Raw genomic sequence first — 13,114 nt, forward strand, 5'->3', positions numbered from 1 at the left:
CACCTCCACAAGAAGGGGACACCCTCCGTTCCGGAGGGTCCCTTACGTGCCAGTCTGATCCAGCTCCGTGTAGAATAAGTTGAAAATTCCTTTGTGAGAAAGGAAAAGAAAGCTAATTGCTTGAGATGACATTGCTTCCAGCAACATGGAATACATTACAAAGCCACCAGCCATGTCTTTGGTACAAAGGTAGCTCCTTTGTAATTAAGTCTCCTGTTCATTTGTGGATGAAAAGTTGGGATTGCAGTTCCAGGGCTGTAATCAAGACAGTTGCTCCCAGCATACAGATTGCATTACTACGCTGAGGCAAAATGCTGTGATGATTAAAACAGCTGTCTGACAACCTTCCCCAAATGCAAATAGAGTAATTCTTACAGCCTGCTCTCTGTGGTTTACCCTTTGTGGGCTGTTGGAAAGCCTATTTGAAGTCATTCAAGGCTTTGCGTTGATTCTGGTGGGCTTTAGATCGAGCTCTGAGCAAAGCAACAAGGCAGAACCGTCTTGTATTTCGACTCTGTAAAATTAGAAAGATTCACAGCAACGTGCTAGCAGCGGGCACTGTGGTAAGGTGTATTTCCCCCCCATTTACAGCCCAAGGATTACCAACAGTAAAGCGAGGAAATGTTTTGATGGATGCTCCTTTTGTGACCTGAACGTTTGTTTTTAAACAGATCAGACGTGTTAGCTCATGAACAGACTCTTGCGTGATGAGCCTTCTGGCCACCACAGCTCTGCTTTTCCATTGCCTTGCTCTGTGTGTAGTAATTTACACTTGTGTAAGTGGCTGTAAAATGCTTCCCCTCTGCGTTTGCAGTATTTTTATATCCTCTTTGCAATTCCTGAGCCTGCTTCCTACTTAACTTTTGTAAATCATCCATCGTATTTTAGAAATGAAGAGACATAGGCAAGTGAAGCAGGACTAAACTATTAGCTGTGTGATGAAAAGCAGAGACAGGCAGAAGAATTAAACCAGACTGGCCTACTACAGATTTAAGCGTCTCCCAAAGCCTTCGCCTTATATCATGGCAAGTGGTGTTACTCACCCAACTTCAGGGTTTGAAGCACCCAGATCTCCCTATTTCTGCTGAAGAGTGTTACCGTAGACTTGAGAATCTCCTCCCTGAATGCCGTGTCCCTTTCCACGGTGCTTTATGCCTGTGTTTGCAGAAGACATGCCACTCTCCTGCCCGTGTATTTGAGGCCTAAACCTGCCTTGTGTTCAGGAGAGAATGTTGCTTTAGCTGGGGCTGTCTTCTTTAAACTAACCATTCACTAATCGGGATCTTTGCAGCAATTCCGCCTCCAACAAACTTGAAGTTCACTCAGGTAACTCCTACCAGTCTTACCGTCAACTGGAACGCACCAAACGTTCGCCTCACTGGCTACAGAGTCAGAGTGAACCCCAAGGAGAAGACTGGTCCTATGAAAGAAATCAACCTTTCTCCAGACAGTACATCTGCAGTCGTGTCTGGATTAATGGTAACTCTTTTCTTTGTGTTCTGTGGGAAGACCTTAGGAAAACTTGATGCCATTTCAGATTCCTGGGTCAGGAACCTTAGCTGGAGCAGATCATTACAGCTCCTAAAGGTCTGGCTCTGTTTGAAGTCTGACTAGCCATCAGCTGTATCTACTTGTTACTGTAGGTTTTTTAAAAGGCAAGGAGCAGTGGACCTGCTGAATTTGCATACTTCCCCTTCCTCGTCTGCCACAGGGAGACCAGATGCCTTAATCAAATGCAAATTATCAGGTTCACAATTGGCAGTAGCGCAGCGAAAGGCTTTTACCCATCTTTCACAAAAGTGACCTAATGCTGAGGTGTTCAAGCTGTGATGCAGGAGCTCTGGCAGGCTAGGGCCTATTTTTAAAGCATCTGCAAGATGTAAGTAAAAAATGCAAGTCTTTTGTGAGTAGGCTTAAATTTCCTATATAGCCATCTTCTCCACTGGAAACATTTCAGGAGCTCCTGAACTGGAAAAGGCTGAAAATCACAGCTTTTATGGTTTCTGCTATCTTAAAAAGCTACTGATCTGTTTTTAAGGAGTTTTATAAATCATTTTCAAAAATGAGCCTTAACAAAAACCCCCATTCTAATCTAAGCAGGCTCCCAGTCTGATGCAGTCAAGGATGAAAGACCGTGTTGTAACTTCCACCATTCTCTTCACAGCAGGAGCACCTTATCTCAAATGGCATCCATTAACCCCAAGAAAAACAGGATGTAAATTAGGGTTTTCTGAAGAATCAGCTTTGAAGCCAAGGTTGCAAAACGAGGGATGACAAATAAGCTTCTCCCAGGCTTTCCTCTGCTCCTGGGTGTGCACACATGCACTATCAACAGCACTGTTTATCAGGGTCCATGTCTGTTCTTTTATTGCAGCTGGAAATAAGTAGAATTATCCCATTGCTTCTTCATGGAGCTCAGTTACTTTAGGTTTCACATTTCAGTAACTGGTGACCAAGAAACATGGTTCCACTGAACATTGAATGGGGGCAGGAGTATTTCCCATCATGCCAGTTCCTTCTCATAATGTGATGTAACTCTGTCCATTCTAGGTAGCCACCAAGTACGAAGTGAGTGTGTATGCCCTGAAGGACTCCCTGACCAGCCGCCCAGCCCAGGGAGTGGTCACCACTCTTGAAAGTAAGTAATGATCCTCCACAAATGACTGTGCTGGGTGCAGAGGTCCTACTCACCATCAAAAGTAGGGCTCTACACAAAGCTCCAGCAAAGGCTTTTCTGGCAAGGCTCACAATGCCCCCTGGACTGACAGGAGACCATCTCCTTCTGGTGCAGATGTCAGTCCCCCTCGCAGGGCCCGTGTGACAGATACCACCGAGACAACCATCACCATTACCTGGAGAACCAAGACCGAGACCATCACCGGCTTCCAAGTGGATGCCGTCCCGGCAAGTGGCCAGAACCCCGTTCAGAGGACCATCAGCCCTGATGTCAGGACTTACACTATCACTGGTAAGTGAGGGGCTTCTGCAGCTGCAGGAACTTTCAGGGTCCTGTTGGAAGGTTCTTGTGTAGTATTTGAATTTCCTTGATGAGAAATAATACAGGAACAAAATAAAGAAAAAATATCTAAGTTATAAAAACTAATCTCCAAGAAGAAGTTGAAAGACCTTCTGATGGTTTCCTCAGATCAGCTGACATTTGATGTTTTACTTCGTTTTAGGCTTGCAACCTGGCAATGACTACAAGATCTACCTGTACACTCTGAACGAGAATGCACGCAGCTCCCCAGTAGTGATTGATGCCTCCACTGGTAATGATTCTATCTGACTTGTCCGCTCATGCTAACACATAGCAATCACACATGGTCAGCCAGAAGCTGACCTATATCCGATTGCAGGTGACATTTATTGTGACTTGCAGCACCAGGTTTTACTCCTGAGTGTGAGAGGCTGTCAGGAGGTGCAGTTTGGGTGACGAACATGCTTCTCTTTCCTGCATTTGACTTGTTTCCTTTTCACCTAGCTATCGATGCTCCTTCTAACCTGCGCTTCCTCACAACCACAAGCAACTCCCTCCTGGCTACCTGGCAGCCTCCACGGGCCAAGATCACAGGCTACATCATCAGATACGAGAAACCTGGCTCACCACCCAAGGAGGTTCTGCCTCGCCCTCGGCCTGGCACCACTGAGGCCACTATTACCGGTACCTGTCTCTCACTTGTTTGGGAGCTCTTCACCCAAAAGGCTGAAATTAGAAGTTTGGAGGGAGGGAAAGGCCTATTTATAAACTCTTTTTATGGTCAGCTAAGAGAAGGACCAAGTTTTGTTCCGTTATTGTGGTTTCTAATGGCAGACAGTGGTTTTACAAGCACGCCTGTCCTACAGACAGAGTACAGCTGTTTGTTTCCCCTGCCACCATGAGGAGAGTGACTCTGGCACCCCATCAGTCACACATTCTGAACACCCATTACGTTTTGGGTCTGCAGTGTCCGTGTTCCCAGCTGATGATGGTCAGATTTCAGACTCACTCTTCATCTCCCATTCAGCCTAGGGTCCTGCACAGAATCATAAAGAAAAACCAACATGAGTTTAAGATTACTTTATGTCCTCCCTCCCTAGGTTTGGAACCAGGAATTGAATACACCATCTACATCATTGCTGTGAAGAACAATCAAAAGAGTGAACCATTGATTGGCAGAAAAAGGACAGGTAAAACAAAGCTCTGGCTTCTTCTGTGCCAACAGATGATGTCTTCTACTTGGGGAATACAGTATCAGGGCTGAAATAACAGCATTATGTAAAATAGGCTGATCACACCCTTCAGTCACACCTTTTTTTTGAGTCAAACAGGCTTTGTAAGGAGATTTTCCTTCCTAGGATGCAGGAGGTAGGATTCTGAAGTAATATTTCTCACATTTAGCTGCATTGGAACGCTAAGAACAGGACAACATGCTTGGTGCTTGATTCCTGCCTGGGTACCTAACTGATAATTAAATTGGGGTTAAAACTCATGTTTCCATCTAGCACATGATGGCATCAAAGTTGGAATCTGTTCATTTGTTGCTCACTGCATTTCTCTTACTTTCACCTCCTCCATAGTGTGGGATTGAGGTATCTGTAGCAAGCAAAACAACATCTGTATATCCAAACGTGACTGAGGAGCTCGTTAGGTCCTGCAAACCAGTGATTTTTCTTAAACAGATAACCCATGAATACCTCTTGTAATCATTTCTTCCTCTCCATTCGAGCAGTGGTGTCTTCTTTGGGTGGCAGTGTTCAAAATTATGACTCACCTGTATGAAAACTTCATACCAACACACTTCTTATGCAGATGTATGAAAGATATATTTATATAGCATATAAATATATAGATAGAACTGGCTCTTACGAGGTCATAAAAAGTGTGTTGCATCTTGGGATGATGGCTAATCTTTGATGCTGGGAGCGGTGTATAGCATCCACTCTAACTGTTTAATTGACCACCGTTAATTTGCTGCGCTTTGCTTTATGGCTTCTAACCTTTCTTCCGCTAGATGAGCTTCCCACGTTGATTACCAGGCCGCACCCCAACCAACCCGACATTCTCGATGTACCTTCCATTGACGAGGGGACCCCTTACCTCACAAACAATAGATATGACAATGGAAATGGTATCCAACTTCCAGGCACCTCAGGGCGCCCGCAGACAATAGGTCACCAGGGTCAACAAGTTTTCTTTGAGGAACATGGTTACAGGCGGCCTGTACCCACCACAGCAACTCCACTTAGACCGGGGTCAAGACGGCAACCACCAAACGTCGACGAAGCGATTGAAATCCCTGGGTACCAAGTGCCTATCATAGTTGAACCTTCCTACCCTCACTCCCGTGGGCCCAGGCGCAACGACACCACAGGTCAAGAAGCTCTTTCTCAAACAACCATCTCTTGGAGGCCGTTGCTGGAGAGCTCTGAATACATCATTTCGTGTCAGCCAGTCAGCCAGGATGAAGATACTCTGCAGGTAACTAACAGTCTTAGCACAGAAACGCTGTGAGCTCGTCTGTGGCAGCAGATGTCTCTTGGGAGACCACTGTCTTTGCTGTGGTAAAGGGGTGGCAGTCAAGAGTTGGCTTTAAGAGGCTTTTAACCCAGCTGAGCGGAGGATAAATGCCTCCCTCTTCTCCTTCATGGAGAAAGCAACTGGATAAAACTGCTAAACCAGAAAGCCCTTGGACTGCTGTCAACATTTGGAAATCAGGGAGATGAGGGGGAGTTCTGAATACTGAAGTGCTGCTTCTCCAAGCCAAAGACTCCCTTCACCCCTGTCCTTTGTCTCCCTGGATTTCTGGCTCCCTGAAACAGCAGTAATAATGTATCCCTGTGAACCATAGCCCAGAGTAGCCAAGTTTAACTGGGTATTGTTTGAACTTCTCAGAATGTCTAAAGGGAATAGGTTGGCTCCATCATGGTACAGAGCATAGAAGTCTACCTAAACACCCTGTCGTTGGGGGACAAAAGTGCATGGGACACTTAAAGAGTAATAGCTTTTCCCTTTCTGGTGACTTGGCATTGCTTCTTGTTGCAGTTCAGGGTTCCTGGAACTTCCTCCAGTGCTACACTCACTGGTCTGACAAGAGGGGCCACCTACAACATCATAGTGGAGGCCCTGAAAGATCACCGGAGACAAAAGGTGCTGGAGGAGGTGGTCACAGTTGGCAATACTGGTAGGTAAAGCTTTCTGGAGTCTGGGTGAACCTTCACTTCATTTTCCTTACTCGAGACAGCCTGCCTGGTTCCCAAGCTTGAGAACAGTCAGAATGAACTCCCCCTGTCAGGAGAAGTTTTTTTTCTCATGACAGTAGGACAGGTGATTTGTGAAGCCCATTAATCTTTGGTAACTGTCACACCGATGCTGTGAGCAGAGCTGTTCTGTTCTGTCATCTGATGATGAAAAACATCCTCTGAAGCTCCTATAGGGTCAGTGCCTGAAAGGCACTGAGAGCTCTGGTATTTACAGCTCTCGGGAGAGCGGGGAGATCACCCCAGCAATGGAGGTTCCTGCCCAGCAGTGAAGATCTGCTCTCACAGCCACGCATCATGCTCATGGGAAGGAGACCCACAGCCAGCTTAACAGCTCTGTCAGTCATCTGCCACTGCTGTCTGTAATCCAGCAGCATTGCTAGTCCATCCTAAAGGTCCAGCAGCAGGCAAGCTACCTGCAGAGATACTGGTTGTGCACAGAGAGGCAGCACTGGGAAGCCATGTGACTGACCAGAAGTACCTGTGGCCAAAGACAGCGCTTGCCACAGCTGTGAGACCCAGAGCCCATATGCCCCCTAGGCTTTGCTTTCACCAGCACAGGAGTCTGATTTTCTTCTCTCCCTCTGGTGTGTATTTTGAGACCAAAAAGAAGAGGAAGGCAGGATGGGAGAAGAAGAATTTAAGAGTTAAAGATTTATAATGTCCATGTCTCTGGGTGCAGGCCCCTGCTGCCTCCACCTCCCTGGGGAAATAAGACTGTTTCTCCCACCACCTCAAGTGCCTTACATCAGTCACAGACTGAACGGGGAGCATTAACTCTTGACCCTGACCATCCCTCTCTAAACTGGTGGTTGTAAAACACCACCAGTGTTTGCCCTTTCAGGGCAGGGCACACACCTAAGGTGGAAATGCATACGCTCGAGTGTGGCTGTAAAGTCTGAGTTCCTTCCATCGCCCTGCCTTGAGCTATGAGTCTGAAACACCCCCAAAAAAGTGAGGGGTGCACCACATGCAGCTACCAACCTCCTGCTGTTCTCTAGCATTGTGTGGCACGTTGCTCTTACAAACAGGCTTGGTCAGGTGGTTGTTCTCTAGCAGCAAATGCAAAAGCTCACACTTGCTTGAAACTTGCCAAACCCAAATGAAAACAGCCTTCATGTCAGGGCTTTTTTCTTTTTATCATTCAACTGCTCTGACACATGCAAATGGAAAATAAATCACAGGGAGCCTGGACTGCTGACAGAGCCATCAAGTGTCTGCCCGTGGGGCAGCTCTGTTACTGCCAGGATGTTGTAAAGAGAAAATACCAAAAAAAAAAAAGCAGTTATTGAATGAAAAATCGTTCTGCCATCCACTAGTTCCAAGTGCTGTGTGTGATCCCTGTTTCTTTTCTTTCTTTTCCAGTGTCTGAAGGACTAAACCAGCCAGCAGACGATACCTGCTTTGATACTTACACCGGCTCCTTCTATTCCATTGGCGAGGAATGGGAGCGGTTATCGGAAACGGGCTTTAAGCTCTGGTGCCAGTGCTTAGGCTTTGGCAGCGGGCATTTCCGATGCGATTCTTCTAGTGAGTAGCTTTGCTTTTGACCATCCCTGTCTCTAAACTCCCTGAGCACTAACGGCATGTTTGACACAGCCAATCTGAGCCAAACATGATGCAAATGAATGCAGCCTCTTAAGTTGTCTCTTGTTTTTTTGGTTTTTTAAAACCAAATCAGTGTTTTTCATCACATTCAAAAGCGATGGAAAACTTTGATTACTTCTGAAGCTGTGTCACTTAGCTCGCATAGCAGCCACCGCAGCACCAAGAGGCAATGTTGTATTGGTACAGAATGACTTTTTCATCAAAAGTAAATGTTTTGGTTTACATTCCTTACCCTTACCGGTGTAAAAGTGCAATAGCCAATACCCTTAAGTGGTAGTATCTGAATAACCATTTAAGATGACAGCTTTGAGCATGAAACTGCAGTTGAATTTTCATCATCTAATTCTACACATCATCGTTTTGGGATGCACAGGACTTTGGGTGGATTTCAGCGCGTCTCACAAGCAGCGTGCTCTGGTGTGCGTTGCAGCCAGCCTTCGCAAAGTGGAGTGGAACGGGTTGGCAGCTGCTTTTTTTGAAGCTCTGTCAAGCAGGTGACGCCTCTGCGGCGGCACCAAGTTTTATTGTTTGTGGGCCCATGGTTTGCAGGGAAGAGCGTGGAGCTCCGTGCAAGGGAACAGAACAAAAGGCTATGATGGAGTGATTTAACACAACATGTGTCTGACTAGTTTAAATCGTGCTTTTACATTGTGGGGTAAGCTGGGCAGAGAGAGAGTAAGCTCTACCTGCAGAGACTCGGGAGTGGCTGCAGGGGAGATGCTTGTTTTACAGGATTAATATTTACATTTCATCCCTCAACACACATGGCTTACTCATTGTGTTTTGCAGTCTCTGTGAAACAGTTTTACTGGGTATTGGCTCAAGAAAGAGCATTTAAAACATCCTTCTTTCCATTCCTGCCCAACGTCTACTGAATTCCTTTCCATTTCCCCTTCCCCTCCAATCTTTGGCGCATCCTACTTAACCTTTCCCTCGAAGCCCCCAGCCCCTTCCCATAGCTGTCACACTCCTCACCACCAGTTACAAGCTGCAGGAACCAAACCCATTTCCAGCAGGAACCCATTTCCTCCTTGGGACTTAGATGAGCTGAGATTTGTTCTCTTGCCCCTCTGTTGGCTCCTGACACAACACCAAGCTGTTCTCTTTGCACTGCAGCACATGGGGTAACTCCCACTTCTCTTGTTCCTCTGCCTTCTCCAGAGTGGTGCCATGATAATGGTGTGAACTACAAGATCGGCGAGAAGTGGGATCGGCAGGGGGAGAATGGCCAGATGATGAGCTGCACCTGCCTGGGAAATGGAAAAGGAGAATTCAAGTGTGAACCTCGTAAGTCTCCTCTTGATGCTGATTTTATTGAGCTCCCTTGCAGGAAGTTGTGGTATCTCAGGGCTGTTCCCATTAAGTTTCTGACCTGGGGGCAGGTGGAGCAGCAGTATGTCTGACCCAGGGACAGATCAAATTGCTGAAGGCATAAAACTCAACATTCCCAAACTTAAAAAGAAGGAAACCTTCTTTTGTTGTCCCTCTGGATTTCACACCATGAATTAAACTGCATTGCTCTTGTCCTGCAAATACCCTCTAGTGCTCCAGTTGAAAGCAGCTGGGGAGCTACAAGAAATGATTGATGTTCCCAGCCGGTGAGCCTCTGGTCAGCCAGGGAGAGCCTGCTGGCCAGAGACCCCTGCTCCCAGAGTCCTTCAAGCCAAGCCCAGGACCTGTAACTGAGCTCTGCCTGTCCCTCCACAGATGAGACCACATGCTATGATGATGGAAAGATGTACCAAGTTGGGGAGCAGTGGCAGAAGGAGTACTTCGGGGCCATCTGCTCCTGCACGTGCTATGGAGGACAGCAGGTAAGCAGGAGGGATGTAGCATGCTGAACTCAGGGAATGATGATTACCAAGATGATTAGGGAGTGAAACACCTTCCTTGTGAGGACAGGCTGAGGGAGCTGGGTGTCTTTAGCCTGGAGCAGAGGAAGACTGAGGGGTGACCTCATTAATGTTTATAAATGTAAAGGGTGAGAGTCAGGAGGATGGAGCCAGGCTCTGATCAGGGATGGCAGTGACAGGACAAGGGCAACGGGTGCAAGCTGGAGCAGAGGAAAGTTCCATATGAACGTAAGGAGGAACTTTTCCCCTGTGAGGGTAACAGAGCCCTGGGACAGGCTGCCCAGAGAGGCTTTGGAGTCTCCTTCTCTGGAGACATTCAAACCCCACCTGAATGCGTTCCTGTGTGATTTAGTCTGGGTGATCCTGCTGTGGCAGGGGGGGTGGCCTGGATGATCTTTCAAGGTCCCTTCCAACTCCTAACATTCTGTGAATGAAGAGAGGAGGCTGGGTGGAGTGCAGACTGAAGGCTGCTGCATTTCAGGTCTCTAAAGCCTGACCAAAACAGGGCTATGTAGAAGAAAAATAATTAGTAGGGAGAGCTTAAGTACTTGCCTGGGTGGTATAAAACCAGAACCACCTCACTGGCATTGGTGGAGCTGTCCCCATACATGTGAACAGCAGCAGCTCCCTTGCTGACCTTTCCACTTCTCTAGGGCTGGCGTTGTGACAACTGCCGCAGACCCAGCGTGGAGGTGGCCCCCGAAGGCTCTGCCGGCCATACCTACACCCAGTTTACACAGAGATACCACCAGGCCACAAACACTGTGAGTACCCTTCCTTTCTCTGCCCTCCCTTCGGGCACAGGGATGCGGGGTCTGTACAGGGCTTGAGGGATCAGAGCAGCGCACGGCTTCCCGCTTGGTTAGCAGTGCACGCCAGCCGCTGATCCGCATGGCCTGAAACGCGGGCTCTGGCTCACGCTTCCTCACGGTGTTCAGTGCCACACTCACGTCAGCTGGACCTCTCGTTGGGCCAGCGCCGGGGTGCGCCTGCATGCTCTGGCTGAGGTGGTAGTGCATGGAGCAATGTCCTAAATCCTCACCTGTGTGCTCTGCGCTGAGAAAGCTGAAGGGCTCCGTGGGCTGGCCACGGCTTCTCAGCCCAAACCACACCACGGAAGTGTCCGTCCTTCCGGGACAGAGCGCTAACTGCTTTCCTTCCCTCCTGACAGAACGTCAACTGCCCCATTGAGTGTTTCATGCCCCTAGATGTACAGGCAGACACACAACATCCACGGGGAAAGTAACATCCAGCAAGACTTCTTGCGGCAATGGCAACACACCAAAGTATAATACCTGTCTGCCAGGATTACCATCCAAACTGGAGTGATGCTAGCCAAAAAAAACCCCCCAAAATACAAAGTGCATCTTTTTGAGAACGGCCCTCTGCTCTGGAGCCGTTCTCCCAGCTTAAGCTCAATTCACAGCTTCTCCAAGCGCCACTCTTGGAGTGTTTCAGACTTTTCTCATGATTGATAAGCGATTGTCTTGGTTTTGCTCTATATGTTGACTTTTACCAGTCAGTATTTTCAAATTTAAAAAGAAAATCGCAGGATGGGGCGGGGTGGGATGGGGAGAAGGTCACAAATTGGTGGGGGATTGAAACTTCGAGTGGGAAGGGAGGGTGTAGAAATTCAAGGTTGAACATTGGGGTACAACATTACCCAAGTTCAGCGGTAGGAAAGTCCACCAAACACTTCTGCTTTCACATAAGCGTGCAGCCAGCAATAAGATAGGAACGGCAAATCCAATCACTGTGATATTTAAAATATGCACAGTCCTCATTCTTTCTCCATGAACCTAGTATTTTTTTCTAGCTGTATCTTTATATCTCATACTGTTATTTATCAGTTTTGTTCCCCTGACCTTCCAAGTGTTTTTATATGGGAATAAAATGTATTGAAGACACTTAGTATGCAGTTGACAAAGAGGAATTTGGTGTAATTATGATCAGTGATTATTTTTATACTGTAAGTGCCAAAGCTTTACTACTGTGGGAAAGAAAAAAAACCCAACTCTTTTAATAAAAAGATTTACAAACCGGGCCTGTAGTTTAAGCGCTTCTCTTTGCTGCCACGGAATCTAGGATGAAGATTATTATTCTGAGCTGGAGTAACCTTGCCTTGAAACAAGATGGAGCAAAACATCTCAATGAAGCGTGAAGTTAAACCTCCAGAGAATCTTTTGTAGAGCAGTTTGTTAATTAAAGGCTTCCCAGCTGCACAACCCCCGCCCCAGTAGCGCACAGCAACACTGAGTATGTATGACATGCTTCTGCAGGTACTGCCGTGCTTTGCAGGGAGAGAAGGGGAAGGGAAAGGAGAATAGGCCCTGCTTTGGAGGCTGAGGGAGGGGATGAGGTGGTCCCCATCACAGCACCCACTTCAGCACTAAGTCTGGCATCAGCTGGGCTGTCCCTGAGCTGCTGGAATGAGCAAAGCCATCCCCATCAGTGATGTGTTCAGAGCTCAACCCTACCCCTGCAGGGCCCAAGGGGTTTGGGAGTTCCAGCTCCCAGCGTGCTCCTGACCACCTAAAGGGCCACTGCAGGGGCTGGCACACCCTTCTTAAAGCCCTGATTGTCCCACTCCAGCTGAAGCCAGCTGAAGTCAAGTAAAATCTAAAACTGAGGGTAATTTAGGGACTAGCAAGCGTGCCCTCCGGCAAGCCTCACAGAACAGAAGGGGACAGGTACCACCCGGGTCCCTGGCAGCCTGGGGCAGGCAAAGCAAACTTTGAACCCACCTGCTTTGTGGGGTGGGGAGGGAGACACAGGAACTTGTCCTCAAAACCTTTTTAAGACTCAAGCCAGCAGTGAGTCCCTCTAGCTCGCACTGCCAGTGACGCAGCAACCCATAAAGCGCTTGCAAGCCCTGAACAGGCAAGGTTCTTCCGTGATTCCGGCTCCAAAAGTGCTGTATTACTGAAGCCAAGAGGTGGCTCTGGATTGAATAAAGCATAGCATGGAAATAGAATTTGGCTTCATGCTGGGAGAAATGAAGGTGGCAGTTGTTTTCACAGATTGCTGGCTATGGAGCGAGCAGAGCCTTTGCAAACAGGGAACGATTGCGGTGGAAATCGGTTCCACCCCACCAGCACTCAAGAGCCAAAGAACGATCTAAAATTAGCAAGAACTAGATCTGGCTGAGGCAGGCAGACAGCAGTATATGTCCCCTTTAAACTGGGCTCATTTGTCCTTCCTGAGCCAGGGTCAAAGGTTTTGGACCAGAGATCCCTCCTTACCTTGTCCCGAGTCATCCTCTCCACTTACAGCCAGGAATTAACCAGCAGAGCCGAGTCACAGCCCACCCATCCACATCTCACTGCTGGGAACAGCTATCCCTCCCCCTCCCAACAGGAGCATCCCGGGCTATAGCAATTTAAGCGATGCACTTGCCTAAGCTCCATCAAGGGGTG

General features: G+C 47.7%; 1 protein-coding gene across 3 annotated transcripts in view; it reads left to right on the forward strand.

Annotated features, from left to right (window-relative positions):
- The window catches only part of FN1 (fibronectin 1), a 54,321-nt gene extending 41,655 nt beyond the window's left edge, over positions 1-12,666 (forward strand). For 2 of the 3 annotated variants that reach the window (XM_084264356.1, XM_084264358.1), the window contains 13 exons: positions 1,292-1,479; positions 2,551-2,638; positions 2,792-2,968; positions 3,180-3,269; positions 3,482-3,661; positions 4,078-4,167; positions 4,992-5,458; positions 6,023-6,161; positions 7,603-7,767; positions 9,007-9,132; positions 9,553-9,659; positions 10,352-10,462; positions 10,870-11,741. In XM_084264356.1, coding sequence (XP_084120482.1) covers positions 1,292-1,479; positions 2,551-2,638; positions 2,792-2,968; positions 3,180-3,269; positions 3,482-3,661; positions 4,078-4,167; positions 4,992-5,458; positions 6,023-6,161; positions 7,603-7,767; positions 9,007-9,132; positions 9,553-9,659; positions 10,352-10,462; positions 10,870-10,944 — 2,003 coding nt within the window. In that variant the 3' untranslated portion in view covers positions 10,945-11,741. Of the gene's footprint in view, positions 1-1,291; positions 1,480-2,550; positions 2,639-2,791; positions 2,969-3,179; positions 3,270-3,481; positions 3,662-4,077; positions 4,168-4,991; positions 5,459-6,022; positions 6,162-7,602; positions 7,768-9,006; positions 9,133-9,552; positions 9,660-10,351; positions 10,463-10,869; positions 11,742-11,783 lie in introns of those variants that run through there. The other variant, XM_084264357.1, reaches the window with a different exon arrangement.
- Positions 12,667-13,114: the final 448 nt, after the last annotated feature.

This window comes from Gallinula chloropus, assembly GCF_964237585.1.
Source record: "Gallinula chloropus genome assembly, chromosome: 5".
Classification (NCBI taxonomy): domain Eukaryota; kingdom Metazoa; phylum Chordata; class Aves; order Gruiformes; family Rallidae; genus Gallinula; species Gallinula chloropus.